At 39.5% G+C, this 21,966-nt stretch overlaps 2 protein-coding genes across 3 annotated transcripts; both read right to left on the reverse strand.

Annotated features, from left to right (window-relative positions):
* Positions 1-16,718: 16,718 nt before the first annotated feature.
* Positions 16,719-18,744, reverse strand: LOC122414656 (macro domain-containing protein CT2219-like). Of its 2 annotated transcripts, none has more exons than XM_043426148.1 (5): positions 18,370-18,744; positions 18,172-18,295; positions 17,652-17,909; positions 17,373-17,489; positions 16,719-17,216 (listed from the first exon to the last, which is right to left on the reverse strand). In XM_043426148.1, the coding sequence occupies exons 1-5, from the start codon at positions 18,382-18,384 to the stop codon at positions 16,921-16,923; spliced, it is 810 nt and encodes a 269-aa protein (XP_043282083.1). In that variant the 5' UTR covers positions 18,385-18,744; the 3' UTR covers positions 16,719-16,920. The 2 variants fall into 2 exon arrangements, with proteins under 2 accessions (XP_043282083.1, XP_043282084.1); XM_043426149.1 differs by having other exon boundaries at positions 18,533-18,741.
* Positions 18,745-19,212: 468 nt separating this feature from the next.
* Positions 19,213-21,649, reverse strand: LOC122414658 (28 kDa heat- and acid-stable phosphoprotein). Its single transcript, XM_043426152.1, has 5 exons — positions 21,412-21,649; positions 21,087-21,184; positions 20,643-20,771; positions 20,280-20,413; positions 19,213-20,114 (listed from the first exon to the last, which is right to left on the reverse strand). Exons 1-5 carry the CDS (start codon positions 21,419-21,421, stop codon positions 19,898-19,900), a joined length of 588 nt encoding a protein of 195 aa, XP_043282087.1. The 5' UTR covers positions 21,422-21,649; the 3' UTR covers positions 19,213-19,897.
* Positions 21,650-21,966: the final 317 nt, after the last annotated feature.

The raw sequence follows: 21,966 nt of genomic DNA on the forward strand, positions 1-21,966 counted from the left end.
TGCTAAATTTTCAAAACGCTTTTAGACCTTTTAGAATAATCTGCGTTTTTTCATCGATTTTAGTGCAACAAGTCTCAATTTGTTCGTCAACCGGTCCTCTATGAATCCACCATGCAGTTGTTTTTTTAACTTTATCGTTTCACTGTTCCAGCTGATTGTTCATTAAGTGAAAAAACTTTTTCATTCATAATTTCTCTCAGGAATGAGTTGAAAGGAAAATCTACGCGGTGAGTTCGTAGAGAATCGGTCGAGGAACAAAATGAGACTTGGTGCAATAAAATCGGTTAAAAAATCCAGATGATTCTCTGAAAAATACCTGTGACAATGTGTCATCATGGAAATTAGCATCTATCAGTTGATGGTTTTGCAAAACTATCGTTTTTAATATTTTTTCATGTTAATAAAATATGCTTGAATACATATCTACTGACAATAAGTTTAATTGGACTTGGTCTAAAAGTTGTTCTAAGAATTAGCTTAAAGCTTCCTCCATGAGGAAGCCAAAATGAAAAATACAACACCTCATAGAGTAAGCTTTGAGCATCGTGTATCTTGACCATCTTGAGGAAGCAATTTGTAAATTTCAATTTCCAGCATTTTATTATTTTTCTTGATTGAAAATCGAATTTTTTCAAATTAATATTTGAATATTTTTCTAAAATGGTAAAAATTCGTGAATTTTCATGTTTACATTCGAAGTTGAGCAACGTGCTTGAAAGCGCAACTGAAATATATGAATTTTGAAAAAGTTTACACTCGAGGCTGCGAGTTAATTGAAAATTCGGTGAAACTCCGTGAAACGTCTGTTGCTGTAATGCTGCACGGCGAGTTTATGCGAAACGAGAAATTTTCCGCTTTTGTTTTCTCGCAGCACACGAGGAGTTACGTAATGGTTTCGCGATGGCGATTATATACGCGTAATAATCGAATAACCGAGACGAAAATTCGCTGCTCGCTGACCACAAAGGGCTCGTCCTAATAGGCTTGGGAAACGGTGAGCGAGCAACGTCCGTAATCGATTGAATGAGTCTTTGAGCCAAGGCTGGAAACCGCGTTGCGGCAATGGCGATGAAAAATTTTGGCGTTAAAATTCTTCTCGATAAATTGAAGAATTGGGAATCCGGGCATTTTGTAATGTCTCGAAAAACTCCTTTTAAAAGTTGCGAAAAATGTTTTGACACGTTTTCATAAACTTGGAAAAAACGTTTCTGGTAAACGACGACAACAACGGATTTGTGCTTCCGACGGAATCCCTAATGCCGTCTCAATTACCGTGAGTCGGTACGATAGTTTCGACGACACGCATTCGAATTGATGAGTATTGAGCTCGCGAGAGGCGTCAGAGTCGACGAAACCAACCGACAATTATTTTTATTCCACTTCCGATATCCTGCAGCGATAAAATTTCGGATTGACAAAAAAATCAGCTGCTGCTCAAAGATTTTTTTGCTCCTCAAGGAAAAACAAAAAATCTTTTTTTTTTTTGTGATTATCAACGAGTAATAATAAAAACGAAGAAAAATGGAAATTGAGAAAAATTAGGTTCCTCGCAGCTTGTTTTTGTCGCCTCCGTTGACTCGATTCTCCATGACGAAATTTATCGTTTCTATGAATTCATAATTCTATTAGAATATCGAGTTGTCAAGCATGCTAGAAATTTGAGATGCATCGATACGAGGAGCGTTTAGTTGGAGAGTACGCAAGAGCCAAGGTCGCCAGGCAAATTGGCAATCAGTGTGAAGCAGGCGAATTAAATTGGCACTACAGATGGCGCCCAGTACTAGTCACAAACGAGCTTATTCGCGACTGTGCTTCGAAGCGGTGCGCCAAAGGGCAAAGGGCACGTCGACGAGAGGCAGCTCTCAAGTTGTATCGCAACCGTAACAGAGGAGATTACCAATAGGCCAAATGAAAATTCGATTGATCGGTGTAATTGATTGGTCCCCATTGTCGGAACTACGAATTAGCTGATGCTCGAGCTTAAAGTTTATCTCGATATTGAATTTTCGTAAAGTCTCAAAGCACGAATAATCTGAATTTATATATTCAACATTAGCGAAGACTGTTCGCTCGGTTGTTCAATCACTTTTCGAAAAATTAAAAAAAAAACCATTTTTTTACACAAATCGTTGGAAGAAATTTGAGGACGAACACGAATTTGCTGGCAATTTATCAATTTTTTAGAATTTTCGACGTTTCTTTATTTCCATTTCATCACTGCACTCCCAGTTTTTGTTTAAGTTGCAAAAAAATTCAAGTGAATTTGAATATTTACTTTGCGGAATCGTTGAATTAAAAAAAAATGATTTACGTTGCTTTTGAGCGGTTCGAGTCGGTCGAAAAGTCGATGGAAATAAATTGAATTCGCGAGAGAAATACACGTGGAAGTGATGAACAAGAGACTATAAAATTGCTCGAACAGAGTCGGAAAAAAGAGAGCTGAAAGGTATTGACATTGCCGGGTGTGGTCTGCCGTCACTTCTCGATATATAATTCCGTGCATAAACAGGTATACCAACATAAAGGATAGACGGAACTCGTCGTGTGCCGTCTCGCGAACTGTACGCACGATTTTTATATTTCCCGTCTTGGGTCCCTCGTGCCCGAGACCATTTATGGGCCTGCCGGGAGAGCCTTCGCGGGCCCGTGTCTCCTCGCCCATATAACGTGCCGGGCTCAGCCAGACTCTGGCCCCGATATGTCCTCGAGTGTTCTTGTCTGCTGACACGCTCGACCGGACTTCTCCGATCGCCTACGAGCCTTTTTCGATTCCTGCGAATCGAGCTTCGACTTTTCATTTTTCTTTCTCTCAAGCCCTTTTCTTCTTGAATAATGAGCGAAGCTAAATCGGTTGGGAGAAAAAGTCGGTGCGGCTCGATGTCAAAGTGTCGGAAAAAAGCATCGTTTGATGAGTCACACGCGAAATGAAAATTTCGTCACTTTTTTTGGTATTCAAACGATTTCAACGTTTTTCTTTTTGTTTCGAAATAAAATGGATCCGTGAGAACAAATTTTGCGTTTTCGGTAAATAAAAACTTCTCGGGATTGTTCTCCTCTCGAAGAATTCTCGCGTAAGTTCGAAGAGCGTAATTATTTTTCGATAATGTGAAAATGGCGATTCGTCATAATTTTGGTTGATTTTTATTAACTGTTCAAGCCCGTTTAGCCAAGCAGGGATTTAGAGCGAGGCTCAAACGTGAGAGAATCAAAGTTGAAACTTTGTCATGTTTCGGCCCGTTGAAAATGTGACGCAAAACTTGAAGCGTCGAAGAAATAGAGAAAAGTGAAAAGAGAAGCGAGTTCACGAGTTTCCAATCCCTCACCCGATCGCGATGTTTATTATTGCAGATTACAAAGTGACTTAGAGAACCTAACGACTCGAGAGTATCTCGAGAGACTTTTGGCGTGTACATCTCTCGTCGAGCTCTACGCTCCGTCCAAACAGAAAACGGTGGGCTCGTGCGACGTGACTTACACTATTACTGTGTCTCACTCCTTCCCCCTCCGTGCCTCCCGCTCGGTCTCTCGCCCCCTCGCGTTATTCTTGCGGACCCGGCGCACGGTATTCAACCGCCATCTACCGGTCACGCGACGGAAGCGACGACAAACCGAGCTTCCTCGAACTCACCCGTTCGCTTTGTTTTCCCCGAACGTAAGCCTGCTCCTCAATTTTTCTCGAAATCACAATAATTATTCGATAATTGGGTAACCAACCGAAATCTCGAGCTCGAAAGTCATGTTTCTGTACTTCATTCAAAGGATTATAGTGAAATCAAATCATTTGTTTGAGTGAATAATTGTGGAATTGAGAACAATACGGAAGCTCGAAATATACTCAAGAATTCATGCGGCGACCTGAAAAGTCTGAGTTTCTTACTACTATCCCTAAGTCTGAAAATGTGCAAAAAATCAAAGTGCTGGTTTCTTCGCGTATTGGAACGATTTAGAAAAAGCACGACGAGGACGATTCGTCCACTTTGTTGTGATCAGCGAAAAATAATAATTATATCAAGGGAATGGGACGACGATGTATTTTTTCTATGAAAAATCAGATACAAAATTCTACTCTAGTGACAGTTTGTACTTACGAGTGAAGTGTGTGCCGCCCGAGCCTCGATTTCGACGAGTAAATCGTCTTTTTTTTACGAATCATTATTTTTACACGCGAACTTTGGGAAGAAAATAAATAGTATTTAATGGGCGAGTCTCGTGTCGCGGAGGGAACTTCGCGAGAGCGAAGTAAGGGAGAGGGTGGAAGATTGAAATATCCGTGGTGCGGGGAAGGGGGGGGGGAGTTTTCTCGGTTAACCGAAAAGGCAAGCCTTACCGTAACGCGTTTGCACCAGCACAGCAAGCACGAGAGCCATCGATGTGTGTGTTTTTTTGAAGCTGGATTCTCGTGCTGCGGCTTCGCCTTCTTTTTTTTCTCACTCTCTTCCCATCGCGCACACATCACAAACTAACCGCACGGGCTGCTCTCAAGTGTGCACACTTATCGCGTATATCTATCGATTCGAATTTCATTGGATTCATAACTGACGCAATTTCCTTGATTACTTTTCCATCCGCTTTTTTTTTCTCTTTTTCATTCGAAAAATAACTTTGGGCAATAACTTGAGCGTGAAACCGAGAAAGCCTTTTAGTCCCATTTCCTTTCGCAGCCATTTTCACGAGTTTGACGATCAAATAGAAACTCGAGCTCCCCGATTGCTCGTGCGGCGTCGAATTTTTTCTCTCAATTTTCTTCCAATTAAAAACACGCGTGGAAACTTATTTTTCTTGAGGTCAAACTCGACATCGGTGACTTATCCTCGATGTTTAGTCGAGTGTTCCTTCGGACTTGGAATATTCATTTTCAAAAAAATCTCAAGTGCAGTTGAAATGTTATAGAAATTAACATTTATCAGCACATTTACGTAACGACTAATTCGACTCGATCAAAACCGTGATTCACTCCTTCGTTTACAGACGTTCACATTCCGTGAGAAACTATAGGAGGAAACGCTGCGGACTCGCGAACAAGTTCGAACGACGAAACAACGTGCGAAGATTGATTCGTCTTCGCACGAGTCGTTCTCTTCGGGTGGAGGCTCAAATTCACCTTGCAGCGAATTGCACAACGGAAATACGAATATCGATTAAAACGGGTGGATAATATTGTTAACGTCGTTGGTTATATGTTGGTTATATGGAATATACGATGATGTACGGGGTGTCGTAAAGTCGACAGTAGCGTGTGAACTTCAACTTGAGTTGGGCAGTTTGACAAGCCTATGAATGACGCTGGCGCACTTTGACCGCGCGTAGAAGCCAAAGGGTTGGAGATAGAGCAAAAGTGCATAGGACCAAACTTGAAGAGCTTGAAATTTCGAAGAATAAAGTCCCCGGCGAAATGTCTCTATCGTCGATAGTTTCGCCCCTACAGCTGCGAGAAGGGGCGTTGGAGCGATAAAAAGCCAGGCTATCTTTGGAGCGCCCCCAGAGTCAAACCACTGCAGTAACAAAAAAGTTGTCGGGGACTTATTTGTAGAAAATTGAACCCCCTTCAATATTGCTCCCATGCATTTTTGCCCCGCGTCCCACCGTTTCCAAGCTACACGCGATCAGAGTCTCGACCATCGCGAACATTGAGCTTCGACAACTTCTCGGGACTGAAGCCCACGAAAAATAGTTAACGTTACGAAATCCTCTCCCAAACTCGAGTCTTTCATCACGAACTATGGATTTTCGGACACCCTGTAACGCCAGGCGATATCATTGATCTATAATTTCGTACATGTTACAAGTCCATACATACACGAATAGAGCAACACTTTGGAGCGCCTTATACCATTACAATGCCGAAGGACGACGCGTCAAGCAGCAGCTCTCAAGATCACGTAGCATATGCGGCCCCGCAGCGAAAAACGCGCAGCTTAAACTTTCTTACGTGTAAAAAAGGAAACTCGAAAAAAAATGTTTGACCAGTGATGCGGGATCGTGACATGAAATTTCCCACGCAACGACAATCCATGACAACAGATAAAAAATAACGAACAACAACAAAAAGCCCCAGAATCGAGATACGAATAGTGAAGCCACGCGATCTCGGACCCAAGGATGGTAGCCAGGAAATGTAACGGGGCGCGAATTTCCATGAAATTTCCAGCAAATTGAGCGCGAATTATAAAAACCGATCGATTTTTATCGCGGTTTATTTTCTTTCGTTGAACCACCGTTTTTATAGCACGAAAGTAGGTCCCCGTGGCGCACGGACTGTGCGAGTTTGGTTAACCACCGAACACGTTTTTAAGTTCGACTATACTCGGCTGTAGTACGTCAAATCGCGAGACTCGTACCCGGTGCATTTCCTGACAGTTTGTGGCGAGACGATACACCATTGCGGTACCATTTTAAATCCCTCCTATGAATTTCATACCAACGATAAATATTCTTAAAATTGTATTTCGTCTGATAACCGCGACGATAACAGCGATTACAATGATGCAACTGTTGGTAAGGATCGTTGAAAAAAGTGCTCGAAATAAAAGCCGTAAAAAGGGAATTTATTAGCGGGCTCGTTATCATTGTCGTTGTTACGATGAATGTGAGAAAACCTCGAATGAGAACATGCCATTATAATAATGCGGAAAGCAGTTAAAACTTACTTTTGAGTTTGTGACGCGGTCGGTGGGCACGGACTCGGGAACAGTTTGCAGGGTGCTCCGCATGTTAGTGAACATTCTAGGCCAGCCAGTTTTACTGCCCTAAACCCTCCAACGCTTCGATGTTGCAGCCTCTACCCCTACGCCTGTGAATTCACAAAAACGGACGTACATGATGACGTTCGGTATCGTGCTTTCCTTCCTTTACGAGTTTCTTCAACATTCGTACACACAACATGCTTTCGGCCGACGAATACTCGTCTCCGCAAATCTATAAATTTTCATTGAAATTCATAAAAAATTATGTTCCCCGATAAAATAGTCAGAGGAGGACGATCGGAACTGGTCGAAAAATATATTTTTGAGCCTTTCGTCGTGATAAAATTTTTTTGAAAATACACTTTTACGGGTTTTATGGGCGGGGGGGAGCGTTCGGTGAACAACGAGGATTTCTCGATTATTGAAGCAATCGAATACGCGTGTTCGGCCGGCGGAGCGTGCATCGGTAAAGCGAAAGGGGGCGTGAAAAACCTTCGCAATTACGCTCGAGCTCTCTCCAACAGTCTGTTTGCTCTTATCGGCGCACCCGCAATCACTAATTAATTCATTAATTAATACATTTTAAATGATCGGTCGGGGAGCAGAGAAGAACGGACTTTTCCATCGCGGACTCGGGAGGATTTTATATAATTCGTCCTGCAAATACTCGATCGCGACTCGTCTCGCACGCTGTATATTTTCCGCGCTATAAGCCGAGAATCGAGAGTCCTACTTTCAGGTAGGTGTGCGTGACTCATTTCATATCTCCGAGCTGACTGCTCCCATCTTTCTCTTCTTTATCTCTCTCGCTCCCCCCCCCCCCCCCCCCCCCCCTCTTGCTCTTTTTCATCTTACGTACTCGCCCGCTGACTCCTCCAATATTTTGCGCGCGACTTTGGCCTCGACTTTCGATCCTAAAGAGGAAAATCTTTTTTATTGACAGCCAACGGGAAAGCAGATTTTTTTCTCCAGTCTGTTTGTTGCTTTCGAACGATTTTCTAGTGTTTGTTTTTTTCTTTTTTTTTTTCCTTTCATTTCGACGATCAAGAAAAATCACTTTTCGCTCCGAGTTGTCCTTGGAATGGGCTTTTAACGTTTGTGGAGAAATTTGAGTGGAAAAAAGCGAAAAATTGCTCGGTGCTCACAGCTTTCGAATATTTATGAAATTCAAAAAGTTTAGTTTTGTGTCAGGATTTTCCAGCTCGAGATCGTCGGCAGCATCGGCGGAAGTGGGCGTTTTCGCTCGTCTTCTGCGCTCTTTCCCGGCGCATTGCTATCTAACGAAGTACGTGCATTTTCACGAGGGCATAAAGCAACGTTCGGGCCACGGAGAATGAATCAACCTCGGCACGTGTGTTTGCCTGATTAGCTGACACTTGTGCCCGGGGCGCATCGTGGCGAGCACGAAAACTGAAGAAGCGTTCGCGAATTTGAGCGTTGCGTTGAAAAATAATTTTCACGTGGAAATACCGCGAGAATAAAAGTTTCGCGGAGATAAATTCATCGAACGGATCAGCCCGGAGTCCGAGCGCACGAATTTTCTTCTCATTTTTAAAATAAATTTCCAAAATAACATTAGAATATCATTGTTTGTTGATAATAATGGTGAAAAAAAATGTTGGGAGCATTTATAGCGAAAGTATAATTGCAAATATTTACGAAAAGAAGACGAGGAAAGTGGGATTTCGACAAATCATCGTTGCCCATTGCGAAATCTCGTTTCCGATTGTTGCTCATTGGGCCTCCAGCATTTTCTCAACATTTGCGTCAAAGTCTCGTTGATAAGGAACCGACTTTTCTACTGTCCCGGATTTCACTTCGATTATTCTACTAATTATTTGTTTTCGTCTCTGTTTACAAACGCGTGACAGAACTTTTTTCCAGCGGCAAGAAAAATGGAAACTCCTGGCAACGAATTTGACCTTTGAAATTTGCTTGCTTCAATCCTCCCCCCTCCCGTGTGCGTACACGAGCCCTCCGGAGACATCGATTTTTCCTCCCTCGTACTGATTCAACCTCGAGACCTCATCAGGCCTTTCCCATGCATTTTCGCTCTGTTTTCTCTGCTCTTCTTTTCTCGCATCACTAAGCGAGAGCACAAAAATCTGATCGTTCGACAAAAATCACGATTTCAGGAAAAAACATTCTTTATAATCCAAAAATAATCGAAACGTAGGCGCTTTCCCGAAGAATCGCAAACTCGAGGTTCGTTGGAAAAATGATAATTTCGAAATATTCCGAAACACGATGATAAAGTATGAAAATTTAAAAAAAAATTTTCATTCACAGAAAACCTTAACAATAGCGAAGAAACATTTTTATTGCTAATATTGAAACACGAAATCTCGAAATTAATTGAAAAAAAAAATGAAGAAAAAATCTCGAAATTATTCGATAAATTGTACAAATAGCAAGGACCTTAAAAATAGAATATCATTGGCAAAATGTTTGTCAAGAAGAAGAGCGAGCGAGTGTGATTCGGTTCGGTAACGCACCTGAAGTGGGCTGAGCACGTGAGAAAAAAAAACACGCGAAGGGCGAGATACAGAAATTCATTACGGAGTGTGATCCCCCCTTCGTCTGTATAAATGAACAAGCGAGCGCACATTTTTACGAGAAGAAATTGAAGCACTGAAAAGTGTTTAAGGAAGTTGAGGCATTAGAATGAAAATGATGTCACCGCTTTTAAACCGATTGCATCTAATAAAGTGAAGTGTAAAAAAAAATCAGTTAAATTTTCAGACAGTTTAGGAGCGTCGTTGCTGAGAAAAATCAATAACAATTTGGGCCAAATAACATGTAATCTTATGAAAGTCAAGACACATTCAGTGATATCTCCGTTAAAAATGATGCTAAAAATATGAAATTTTTTGGGCAACATGAGCAAGGCTTGCCGAATAATGTCAATTTTTTTCAGATTTATTAGGAGATTTGCTGAGATTATATTAATAATAATCTGTTTTCCGTGCAGTTTTTTGAGGCTAAGATCGTCACCGTTCGTGTTTTCGACTGAGCTTTCACCAGTTTTTCGTTTTTTTTTCCCCAGCTTTTCTTTAAAGTGTATGCAACATTGCCAAAGTGTAAACTGGCCTAACTTTTGAAAGGTACAGGTCATCACTTTTGGGTAAAAAAAATGACTGTACAGCCTCAACTTCCTTAAGGAAGTCGAGGCATTAGAATGAAAATGATTTCATCGCTTTTAAACCGCGATTGCATCTTATTGGGATCTGACATGGAGGCGCGGTGGCCTAAAATTAAAATGGCGCAGATGAGGGTGCAATCGCATAGGTTAAACCCGTGTAATAATGGTAGTTTTAACAAAAAATGATATTTGTCGATCGTCCGGTTCAATTCCTAGTCATTAAAACTTCTTTTTTTTTCTTCTTTTTCTATTTTATTTTTTTCTTCTTTTTTTTTGGATTATTCGCGAGGTGTAAACACACCTGCTCCCATTTCTGTTGAATTTTGCGCAAAAACACTAATGTTTAATTGATATGTATCAATGAGCAATGGACCCCGGTTATAGTTGGAAAATTCAACACCAGATGTCTCACGAATTTTGTCAGATCCTAATAAAGTGAAGTGTAAAAAAAATCAGTTAAATTTTCAGACAGTTCAGGAGCGTCGTTTCTGATAAAAATCAATAACTTGCTGAATAATGTCAATTTTCTTCAGATTTATTAGTAGATTTGCTGAAATCATGTTAATAATAATCTGTTTCCCGTGGAGTTTTTTTGAGGCTAGGATCGTCACCGTCCGTGTTTTCACCAGTTTTTCGTCTTTTTTTTCCCAACTCTTCTTTAAAGTGTATGCAACATTGCCAAACTGTAAACTGGCCTAACTTTTTAAAGATACGGATCATAAATTTTGGATAAAAAAAATGACTGTACGGCCTCAACTTCCTTAAGGTAACTCCTCTACTGCATGCTAGTCAAATGAGTGCTAAATTTTCAAAACGCTTTTAGACCAAGTTCGACGTACCGATTAAACTTATTGTCAGTAGATCTGTATTCAAGCATATTTTACTAACGTGAAAAAATATTAAAAACGATAGTTTTGCAAAACTATCAACCGATAGATGCTCATTTCCAGGCTGACACATTTTCACAGGTATTTTTCAAAGAATCATCTGGATTTTTTAACCAATTTTAATGCACCGAGTCTCATTTTGTTCCTCGACCGATCCTCTACGAACTCACCGCGTAGATTTTCCTTTCAACTCATTCCTGAGAGAAATTATGAATGAAAAAGTTTTTTCACTTAATGAACAGTTAGCTGGAACGGCGAAATGATAAAGTTAAAAAAACAACTGGATGGTGGATTCACAGAGGACCGGTTGACGAACAAATTGAGACTTGTTGCAATAAAGTCGATGAAAAAATGCAGATAATTCTTCGAAAAATAGCAGTGAAAATGTGTCAGCGTGGAAATTTGTACTTATCAGTTGATGCTTTTGCAAAACTAGCGTTTTTAATATTTTTACATCTCAATAAGATATGCTGTGATACAAATCCACTAACAATAAATTTAAACTCGGTCTAAAAGCTTCTCGTGAATTTAACTCTCGAGATTCCCGTTGTGTAGAAAGCTTCGTTGAAAAGAATGTAAAACTTTCGAAAATTGGAAATTTTTTTGGTGCTTCCCCGGACCGCTTGATAAAATAATAAATAATCTTCGATGACTGTACGCGAAGGTTGAAGGTTGCGAAGGAAGAATGAAGAAAATTTATGAGACGAGAAAATTCGAGAGAATGAAAAAAAAAAACGAAAGCGCCAAGCTCGACGAATGTGTCGGCATTGAAATGAAAAATTCCATTCGACCGAGCACGAACCGCGTCGGGCGTGAATATATTTTTTTTAGTCTTTCTCTCGCATCGAGACGCTAAAGGTCTACGAGATTCTCGCGATCCGTCACTCTTCGTTATGGTAATTAAAGAGTATGGGAAACAATTGAATCTTCTGTATGCTTCACGTCCTCCCGTTACTTCCCGAAGATAATTCGAGCACGTAAGCACGACAGGGGTGTGGGTGGTTGACGGGATTTGAAGAATTGAGAAGAATTCTCCGCAGCCGAGGCGCGATGGACGAGAAAATCGCTGAGAAAATGAATTTTTTTGCCTCCGCCATTTCCTCGCTTTCCCGATCACTTTTATTTTTCATTTTATCCCTCCGAACGCCTCGCGGTGTGACTGCGAATCATGTCCCCCTCCCCCCCCCCCCCCCCCGGAAGCGTAAAAAAAAGCAAGTCCGGCAAACGCTTGGAAGAGTAGTAAAAGTTGCAGGAGAAAACGTTGAAGCTCTCTCCTCGACAAAGTAACAACAACGCGAGAACACTTCGGACGACACTCCAAAGAGATGAAAACCCGGAGAAAAAAAACTTTATTTTTCCCACGACGAAGGCGAAAAAAATGTAAAAATTGTCACGACCCTTTCGAAGGGACGAAAGTCGAGGGATAAAAAAAACTCGAATATTCTTTACGAGGATGAAGAAAATGAAAAATTGCGTCAAACATTCGAGGGTGTGCAAGTTCAAAGGAAAAATGAGAATAGAAATAAAAAGCCAACGAGTTTAAATTTCCACCGGAATAAAGAGAAACGAGGTATTAATATAGACGCTGAAGAGGATAGAAAAGAAAGGAGGGAAGATCGAGGTGGTAACGAGAATTGACAAAAGCTATGACAAGTTTGGCTATGTACGTGAAATCCTACACACGTGTGCTCTCGCAGAAAATAATCCACTGAAAGTGAAGGGATTGGGGCAGAGTATATCGCACGGCTACGTAAATTGTTTGATCCGACCTCGAATCGTGTTTGTGTCTTAAGCGTATTCCGGTGTGTCCGTGCGCGTGTGGGAGTTTCGAGCTCTTCTCGCGAGGTCGTTACCTACGATTTTTCGGTAGATGGAAGAAAAAAATGACGAAGGAGAGAACAAGCGGCTAAAAAGTACGGAGAAACGCGTGCGAATTTGACGAAAACAATTGTTGGGCCGTTGTAATTTGTCGAAACAACGAATTCCAATTGATCATTAATATTTTTCCGTTCGTTCATTGTCCCCTCGTTTGCTGCGATCGATAACGAACTTGTAAAGAAATAAAGTTTATTTATATCAGCAGATTTGGGAATTCGATCTACTTATTTCGAGGAACTGCAAAATAGGAGGATTGGAAATTCGCCAAATAATTGGACGAAGACACCGAGTCTAACGAATGAAAATAATTTTCATAGTTTCTGCTTCACAGATTCCCTTCCGGTAATCCGTCGAACGGCTCACGGGACTCGTAACCGATTCATCGGAGAACAAAACAAGGCTCGAAACGCGCGGAACTGAAATTTTAAGGTAAATTCAGATTTTTCGGTAATTCCGAAATTTCAAATTTATCGCGAGTCTGCATCCGAGCCAAAATGTTTGCGCGAGCCTCGCACCTCTAAGATGTAAATAAAACGCTCTTTTTAATGACATAACGCTTTAGAAGCTTGGGGAATTTTAAACCCCGGTGGTCTTCGCACATTGCATTCATTATTTCTGGCAATTCATCTCGAATACGAGGACGAGAAATTTTGTGCGAATTTCAATACAGCCAAGCGAGCATTGTTGTATTTTGTTACGTTCAATTACTTTTTTTTCACGATTAGGATTAAAAATTACTTTTTTTGCACTCGAAGGTTCTGTACGCTGATAAAACTACGAGAAATCGAAACCTGCGCGACTCCTTAGACTTGCTCACACTTCGTTATACACTTCGAAAGTAGTCACGATCGATTAGACAACAAAATTCTACACTATTTTGTCCACGCTCGAATACGTCGTCAATAACGTCGTTACGAATTGTTTCGACGATTCTTTCGATCGCTGACGTTACACTTGTTAACTTCGGGGGCTTTACACAAATCGCCTCAATTGCGTTAAAATGTCGTGTCCGAACTTGACATCGGTGTTTCAGTGGTTCGAATGCTGTACGATATTTCTCAATCTTTTGATTTATCATTTAGACGAAGTTTAGTCACTTCGATACTGAAAAATCGACGCGAAAGTTATTCGCAATAGTCCGAAAGTTAAAGGGGAAAATTCATTGCGATAAATAAAATTGGGAAAGAAACTAGTTTGTTGCGGTTCGACGGTATAACCTTGAAAATATGCGATGTTTTCACGCTCAACGCTAGAATAGCGAGAGTCCCCGCAAGGCTTCGTATTAAAAAACGGTAAAATTGTGAGCTTTCCACAAATCCAGTTGCGAGGGAGACCGAAAGCGGATTCCGATCGATCTACGTGAATTGATGATTTCAACGGAGTTCATTCGATCGAAAAAGCTAGATTTGTTAGCACGCAAACAAAGGAAACGTCGAGTCTGGTACGGACTAGTTGAAACTGATTCGTAGATGGCGAGAACCGGTACATTGCGAGCTGCACACAGAGACAGGTACGAAAAATTTGGGGTTAGAACGCCACAGCCGATATTTCGAAAGATGGACGTTCGAAAAAAGTACTTGTCAACGGTTGAAGAAAAATGCAAGCAAACGCAGAAAAGAATGTAAAGGAAAAAAAAGAAAGAAGAGGTGAATTCACCGCGTACGGTTGTCCGTCAGTAACCTAGAAAGCTTGGCGGCCATTCAGCGAGATTACGGGACTCTTGTCCGTACGTCGGTCCGTGGCAACCTGAGCGTGTGTATGTGTGTGTGGTACCTCTTTTTCCCTCCCCGCCGCCCCTTATATTCGTAATATCGAGGCTAAAATATTTCGTCTGTCTGCTTTTTTGAGCTGTCGTTCGTTTTAGTGACACACGCACACGCACACATGCACAGAACAGACGTCGGAAGCGAGAAAAACGCGTACATGCGCGTATGAAAATCTCGCCCAGCCGTATCTTTTCTTTTTTCGGGTAAAACGACGATCTCGTTTTTGCCGGAGGTACACTCTCTCAATGCAAGTAGCTTCTTGGTCGTCGCAGCGGCGAAGATTTTTAGGTGTGTCGGAGGATCGTGAAATAATTTTTTTTTTCAGAGAGGGTAGGAGGTGGGAGAAAGGAAGGAATGGAAAAAGAAATAAAGATTGGTTGCGAGCTTTTTTTTAATCCTTTTTCCATAGCAAATTGGTCGGAACACTCACGACATAAAATAGCATCTCCGTGGCAAACTCGTGCGACTGTGGTTCGCTCGGATAAGCGCGCCGCGTCCGCGCCGAAACAAAATAGCATTAAAAAGCGGAGAGAAACGGATGAAAAACAATAAAATTCGAGGCACAAATTTTTTGATGGAAAAAGTTTATTGAACAAATAAATGAAACGCGATTGACACACACATACACGGAGAACGCACCCACATGCAGACACTTTAGAAAAGAAGCCTCTGCTAACTTCACTCGCGATCGGACACAGTATTATATACCAACGCCTCTCTCTACGGTTTTTTTTTCAACTCCTCTTTTTATTATTGCTCCTTGTTTCTTGACGAATTCATCGCGAACGCACATCACACATCGCACATGAGAATCTCGTTATACTCTGTACTCTCCACGATTTCGTCTCTCTTCTCTCTCCTACATATCTTCCGTGTTTCTCGTTTTGTCTTTTTCCCTCCCGCCCTCCATCCCCGCCTCTCTTTCGCTTTACCTCAATTCACAACTTCTACTTTATAAATAAGGGCTTGTAAGTAAAAATAAAAAGTATACGAAACGGTGATAAACACTATATTATGGTTGTAATTATCAAACGATATTTACCCATTTGTGACAGATTTCTCCGAAACGAAATGCACCCACATTAACCACACAACCCGTCCCCCACTTATTGCCCACATGCAGACATTACACACTTCCGATATATTTTTCAAGATGGCTACCACCCCGCCGTCCGTCCCCAGGCCGCGGAGCGAGAACACAGCCCGAGAGAGCAGCAGCAAGATTCTGCGGCGATATGCCCAAGTTTTAGCGCTGACGGCACACCGCGCTCGCTCTATCCACTACACGTCAAAATACGCATGTAGCTCCTCGTATATATGAATGCACCGAAAAATGCCGCACTCTTTTTCTAACTCCCACTCCCTTTTTTTCTCGCCTACTCTGAACCGACGAATCAACACCGCGCAGTATCAACCGAGCTGAATCGTTCCCATCAAACTTTTTTTCCTTCTTTTCGTATTTTCTAACAATTTTCAATATTTCCACTCACACTAACCGTACAACCGTAAAAATTATTAATTTTACGGAGTTGCGGTGTGTGGCTCTCACGCGCGAGTACGAGGGCAAGAGCCAAGCGACGACGCTCTACCATCTACCACACGGGGCTTTTCACGTCACTGTGTATAGTGCTTTTTTAGAAAACATCAAAAAAATTCACTGTACTTGGGGCTCGCAAACTCATCGAACTTGAACAACCAGTAACAGAACGCCGTTCTCGAAGCTCGAAGCAACTGGCAGCGCTGCCCAGCGGATTTTTCAGAAAACTGTTTTAGGAACGCGAGCGAGATTGTTCACGTTTGCTTTGTTCTTCATTTTGTCGAAAACACTCAGTATTTATTCATCATTTTCGCGATATTTCTATTGTGCTTTTTTTAACAGTTTTAAATAACAACCAAAATTATCGAACACTCCCACATTTTCGAAATCGCATTATTCGGTGTACATAGTCGATTGATTCGCCGGGTTTTTGTCCAATTTAGTCCTATCCGAGGAGCATCCAATGGGCTGAAGATTGACATTTGGAAGAAAATGGATTCTGATATTCGAATATAAAAAAAAAACAGTGCATATGTTTTCTTGGAGTTTACGAAAATTGTTTTGGCGACTTCTGATAACGAGACAAACAAAAGTGCCGAGTATGATGGAAAAGTAAAACATTCGGATTAACTGAATAGATAAAAGTTTCCGTCTGCTAATCGAGTACAAAAAGCTTTTCTAAAAGCTTCATATACTTTCAAGCTTTGCAGGATTCTGATACTGATCCGTTATAGAAAAGTCCCAAGTCACAAAATAGTGATGTTTGTAAAGTTTAAAAAACCGGCATATTTGAAAGGAAATAAATTATATAATGGATGAGAATGATTTTGAAATAATTTAATTTATTGTAAAAATTTTAATTCAAGCGAATAAAAAATGAAAACGAATTTATAATTTAGACAATATTCCTTTTTTTCTTCGTTCCTTCAATCACATTGATTCTTCATTGAGCATTAGCAAATTGATATTAAAATAAAAGAAAAATATTCACGGAGTCGAAAAATCCTAAACATGTTAACAGTTGCGTTCATTCAAAAGCAAAATATTTTTGCAACAATTCTTCGTAGATGTCTTTGTCACTCTTAAGAAACAAGCAGAATATAACTCGATCAATTTTATCCTCATTCTCTTCGAGACACTTCTTCACTGTGGCAAGTGCTATTTTGGCTGCTGACTTTTGTGGATATCCATAAACTCCTGTTGATATGCAAGGAAACGCTATGGTCCTCAAATCATTTTTCATTGCCAATCCAAGACTGTTCTCGTAACATTCTCGTAATTTATCTGGTTTTTCACCTTGTGGTCCAACGGTGTGTATTATATCTGGAATCATATATGAAATTTCAATTCTACTTATATTGAACTTTTTTTTGTTCGAAGGAAAAACTGTATCTGTTGGTTTTGGAAATTGATTTTAAAAAAACATAATTGAACAATTCCAGATTATTGAGAAATGCCAATTGACGTTGACATACTCACATCTAGCAGGCAAATGGTATCCCCCTGTTATCTTTGCTTCACCAACTTGGCAACCACCCAAAGTTGCACATTCTTTCTTCAGGCTTGGTCCAGCCGCCCTGTGAATTGCTCCATCAACTAAAAATCCGAACATATTCCAACTTTAATTATTATATAACAGTAATTTGTTTTTTATTTGTTTTTGGTGCCAAAATTCATGAATTTTTCATTTTCCTTAGAAGGAAACTTTTTCTCAGAATTAATAAATTTTTAACCGATGAATTGCTGCTACTAACTCACCTCCTCCGCCACCCATCAAACTTGAATTTGCTGCATTCACTATAGCGTCAATTTCTAAAGACGTTATATCACCTTGCCACATGGAAACTTTGCTTGCCAACGCTCCATCTACTTTCTCAGGATCGTCTACATTATTTCTCGATATGGCAGCCTTGTTCTTCAACCAGTAGTCTTTCCAACTCATTATCTGATCAATTGTCGTTGCATTGATCTGATAATGATTTCTTTTTTCTTCTAGTGACATTTTCAAAAATTTCTCTACAAATTCAAACAAACGAATGTTTCAATCATTTTTCTGAGCGTCTTTAACCACTTCATGGGCTTCATATGTTTACCATTTTTTTTCATTTTTGCAATATTTTAATTGTTTTTGTTTAGTCAAGTTTTCATACACAGAATATCAAAGGATTTTCATATTTGTCAGGAAAGATAATGAATTGCCATATGGAAATGCGCTCAAAATGTAATCACTTCCAGAACACAATAAGTGTTCAAGAAAAAAATCGTTGGATCTACTCACGTTTTTCCTCCTCAACGGACATTTTTGAATACAGATTTCCCAAAGTCGTGAAACTTTGGATAAAAAATAATTTATTCGTGCTGCTTCGTGAAAATTGATGAAGAAATTGATTAGGTATGAGTACCTAAAAGAACAGTACAAACGGAACGATGTTTTTTATTATTATCAACGAACTTATACGCGCTCACACGTTCTTACTTGGAGTTTCAACATTCTTTTTTTTGTTTTTGCCAGTATAGAGGAAAATAACTGTCAAAATATGCGGTCAGGCGTTTTATTGATTGACCGAAAACCTGTCCTCTGTTTTTTTTCTATTTATCGACTTTAAATAATACCGTTAATTAACAGTATGATCACTTGCCCGGAATAATTATCTCGTCTTTTTTTCTGTATTTGTCCGGGGCTGTTGGCAAAGAAGTCGGTATTCAAAGGGTTATATTTTGTTTTGGCACCGGCACGAAAGTTTTATCATTCGACGATTAGACGCATTCAACTGGATCACCACCATGCACAGAGTCGTAATGTTGAAATTCGTGAGCTGCTTTTTTCTTGCAGCAAGAAGCTTTTATTTAATGCAACCCTTCATAAGAGCGCTGTCATCGACCGGGACTCAACGCGTAGCTCGTCCAAGGAAATCTCAAACCAGCCCAACCAATACTATCATTCCGTTGTTTCTCCTATCGTTATTGGTTGGTGGTTATTTTTTCCCTCACTTTGAAATTGAGAAGTATTGAAATAAGACATGAAAGACGAACCTGACGAACATTTTTACACAACACCGAATCACTGCACAATTACGAAACAATGAAAACTCCACATGGATTCAATATCGTTATCGAAATTATCAAAACGATTTTTTTTACGTGACATTCTCTATTCGATTTTAGTTTTAGCACGAATAGTAGAAACAAACCCATAAATACTCGAAATACATAACCTCGAAAATACGACAATGCTATGTTCGACGACTAAAACTCTGAACGCCTTTTGTAGTTTTCCTTCTCATTGTAGGTCACTTCATTAACAAAATAGGTAGAAAAGTTCCATACAATAAATCAAATTTATTCACACACTGTTTCAATAGTTAAAAAAACCTCACCAAGGTTCCTTTTGTATCGTATTTCGTTTCGATATAAAATTATACATAATTGAAATGAAAATGACTTATGAGCAATAAAAATAGATTATTGAGTGTCATTTATTTTAACATTTCGAAGCTGCCCAAAAGGTTCCTTGGAGCTTTTTTTGGATAAAATCCCATCACGTGTACAGATACATTTGGACAGATCTCATATGAATTTGATTTAAAACGTTCAAGTTTCCACTAGTATGCAATGAAATTTCTTTTGTATCAAAAATTTGAATTAAAAATTCACAATTTCGTATGTTATTCAATTTTTGTGTCACAAATACAAATTATCTACAAAAACTTGATCTATTTGTTGAGTGAATACTTGAAAAATGAAATATATGTATAGTTGTATCTCAACGAATAAGCTCTAATACTATCAGAAAAAATTTTCTCTGTACAATCATTATCAACGAAACCAAAAATGATCATAAGTGAAAAAGATGATTTTGGTTTAGATGGAAACTTTTATTGATAAGAAAGTATAGATAGAACCATTTGGGTTTTAGTGTAATAACATCATCGGTATACAAGTTATTAGTTTTAATATTTCTTCCTTTTTTCAATAATTCGACACCGTGATCAAAATTTGTGGATTCAAGTTCGTTTACCCAATGCCTTTTGAGTCTGTTCGGTTTTCTTTTGTGCCGCTAAATCTTTTTGTTTTTTATCATCTTCCCGTTTTTTTGCAGCCTCTTCTCTTTGCTGTTTTATTATTGCTAATCGAGCCAAATCTGCACGTGCCTCATCCGTTTTACCTGCTGCATGCAGTTTTTGATAATTCGCATACGCTCGTTGCTTCTCCAACTGTTCTCTGTCACAAATAATTATTCATTCCCATTATTCATTTGGAAAGTTTAACATATAAAATACGTGCATCAATCCAACAAATCTATTCATTTTTGTTTATACGTTCTTATAAGCATTATGGCAAATAACAAAAAAAAATGTTCTTGTTCATGAAAAACCAATTATTTACCTTTCTCTTCGTGACAGTTCGGGTTTTGAAGATTTGGCTAAAATCTCATTGATTTGAGACATTTTTTTCACTTTCTTTTGTACCCTGTTCGGATTTTCTACTTCAATCAAATTTTCAACTCCTTTTGCCTTTCCCTACAACAGTATTTATACATTGAATTATTTTCAGAAGAGAAAAATTATGAAAAATCATTCGTTTGACTTTATTATTTGAATATTTTCACTGTAAACCAAAGAAATTTTTGGTGATTTGTAGAATGCCAAATGCTCAACACTCTACAAATAATGATGACACAGTGGAAGTTTCCAAAACTGTTCTCCATCGATTTTGGCTAAACAGATAAAAAAATAAGGACAACATTACCTCAGTTTCTGATTCTGATTCAGATTCGCTGTCGCTTCCAGACTCTGAATCTTCAGCCTTTTTGGCTTTGTTGCCGCTACTCCTGGCCTCTTCTTCATCTTCGCTTGTTGATTCGCCCCCTTTTGATTGCTGAAATTCCCATAAAATTATTAAATTTTTGCCTGACGATTTGTTTGCACTTTCTCTGTTTTATTGATTTTTGGTTCGATTTTTTCGTATTAATTTTTTGAACATTGAATAAACGAAACTTCTGGCCAATGGCGTAAATTTTTAAGCGATAAATATAAAATAAAAGATAACGAATATTTATCAAAATGACCCAACAAAGGGCAGTCTGACCTTGACTCATTTAACATTTATTATCCAACATATGCGCGCGTATTCTGTTTCAGACACATTCTCAAGACATTTTTATAACCTAAAAAGAGAAAAAAGAACACTCACTCTCCACTTTTGTTTCTCTTCATCCTGTCGTCTCTGTTCCTCCAATTCTTCAGGACTGGTGAAATGGCGATTACGACCCTTGTGATTAACGAATTTTCCTGTTTAATTAAAGAAAGAAGAAAATTAAAAACCGACGTTTTAAAAATTAACACACGCGGGGAACGTCAGTCTGAAGTTATGGCAGACGAAAGTCGTACTCCATTTTTTGGGAATGAAAAGAAAAACATGGTTCGGCGCAACCAAAAATACGAATAAAGAAATGTCCGTCAACACTGGTAGTTTGACGAGCAGAAAAAAATGAAAATTTATGTCGCGCGTTACTCACCTCGCGGCATTTTTTATTTTTTATTTTTCTCTCTGTCGACAACTCCGCTGCTGTTGAAATCAGTCGGAAATTATCGCAAAAAAGCAAAAAAAAAATCCCTACTCTGTATCAATCCGTTTCACCAAGATTTACTCTTTTTTTCGTGACGAAAGACGAAAATTTCTTGACGTCAGAAAAAACAGCAAGACAATTTCGTTTATTGTCGATCTCAAGGAGACTATAGGGAAGGAGTCCAATCTCTGTATTGGGCGCCTGTTAGAAAAACGTCCGTGAAAATGTCGGGAACCCGGGTTCGAGGAACGGCCACTCGCGTCGCATTGTCGCTTGTGTACGGATATATATAGTAATAAAATCAATGTCGTTGGTGAAACTGACCGCCATGGCGGCCGAATCGTGGATTTAAAGAGCTTTCGCGCCTGTCAAAAATTGTTGAATCAACGATTATGAGTGCTCGTAATCGAAAATACTAATATGTATTGTAATAATATTCTCCAGCAACGTAAAACCCTGTGCTTTACACATTCCAAATATCAGCTTATCTCCCCTCGTATGTCG

This window comes from Venturia canescens, chromosome 8 (genome assembly GCF_019457755.1).
Source record: "Venturia canescens isolate UGA chromosome 8, ASM1945775v1, whole genome shotgun sequence".
NCBI classification, from domain to species: Eukaryota; Metazoa; Arthropoda; class Insecta; order Hymenoptera; family Ichneumonidae; genus Venturia; species Venturia canescens.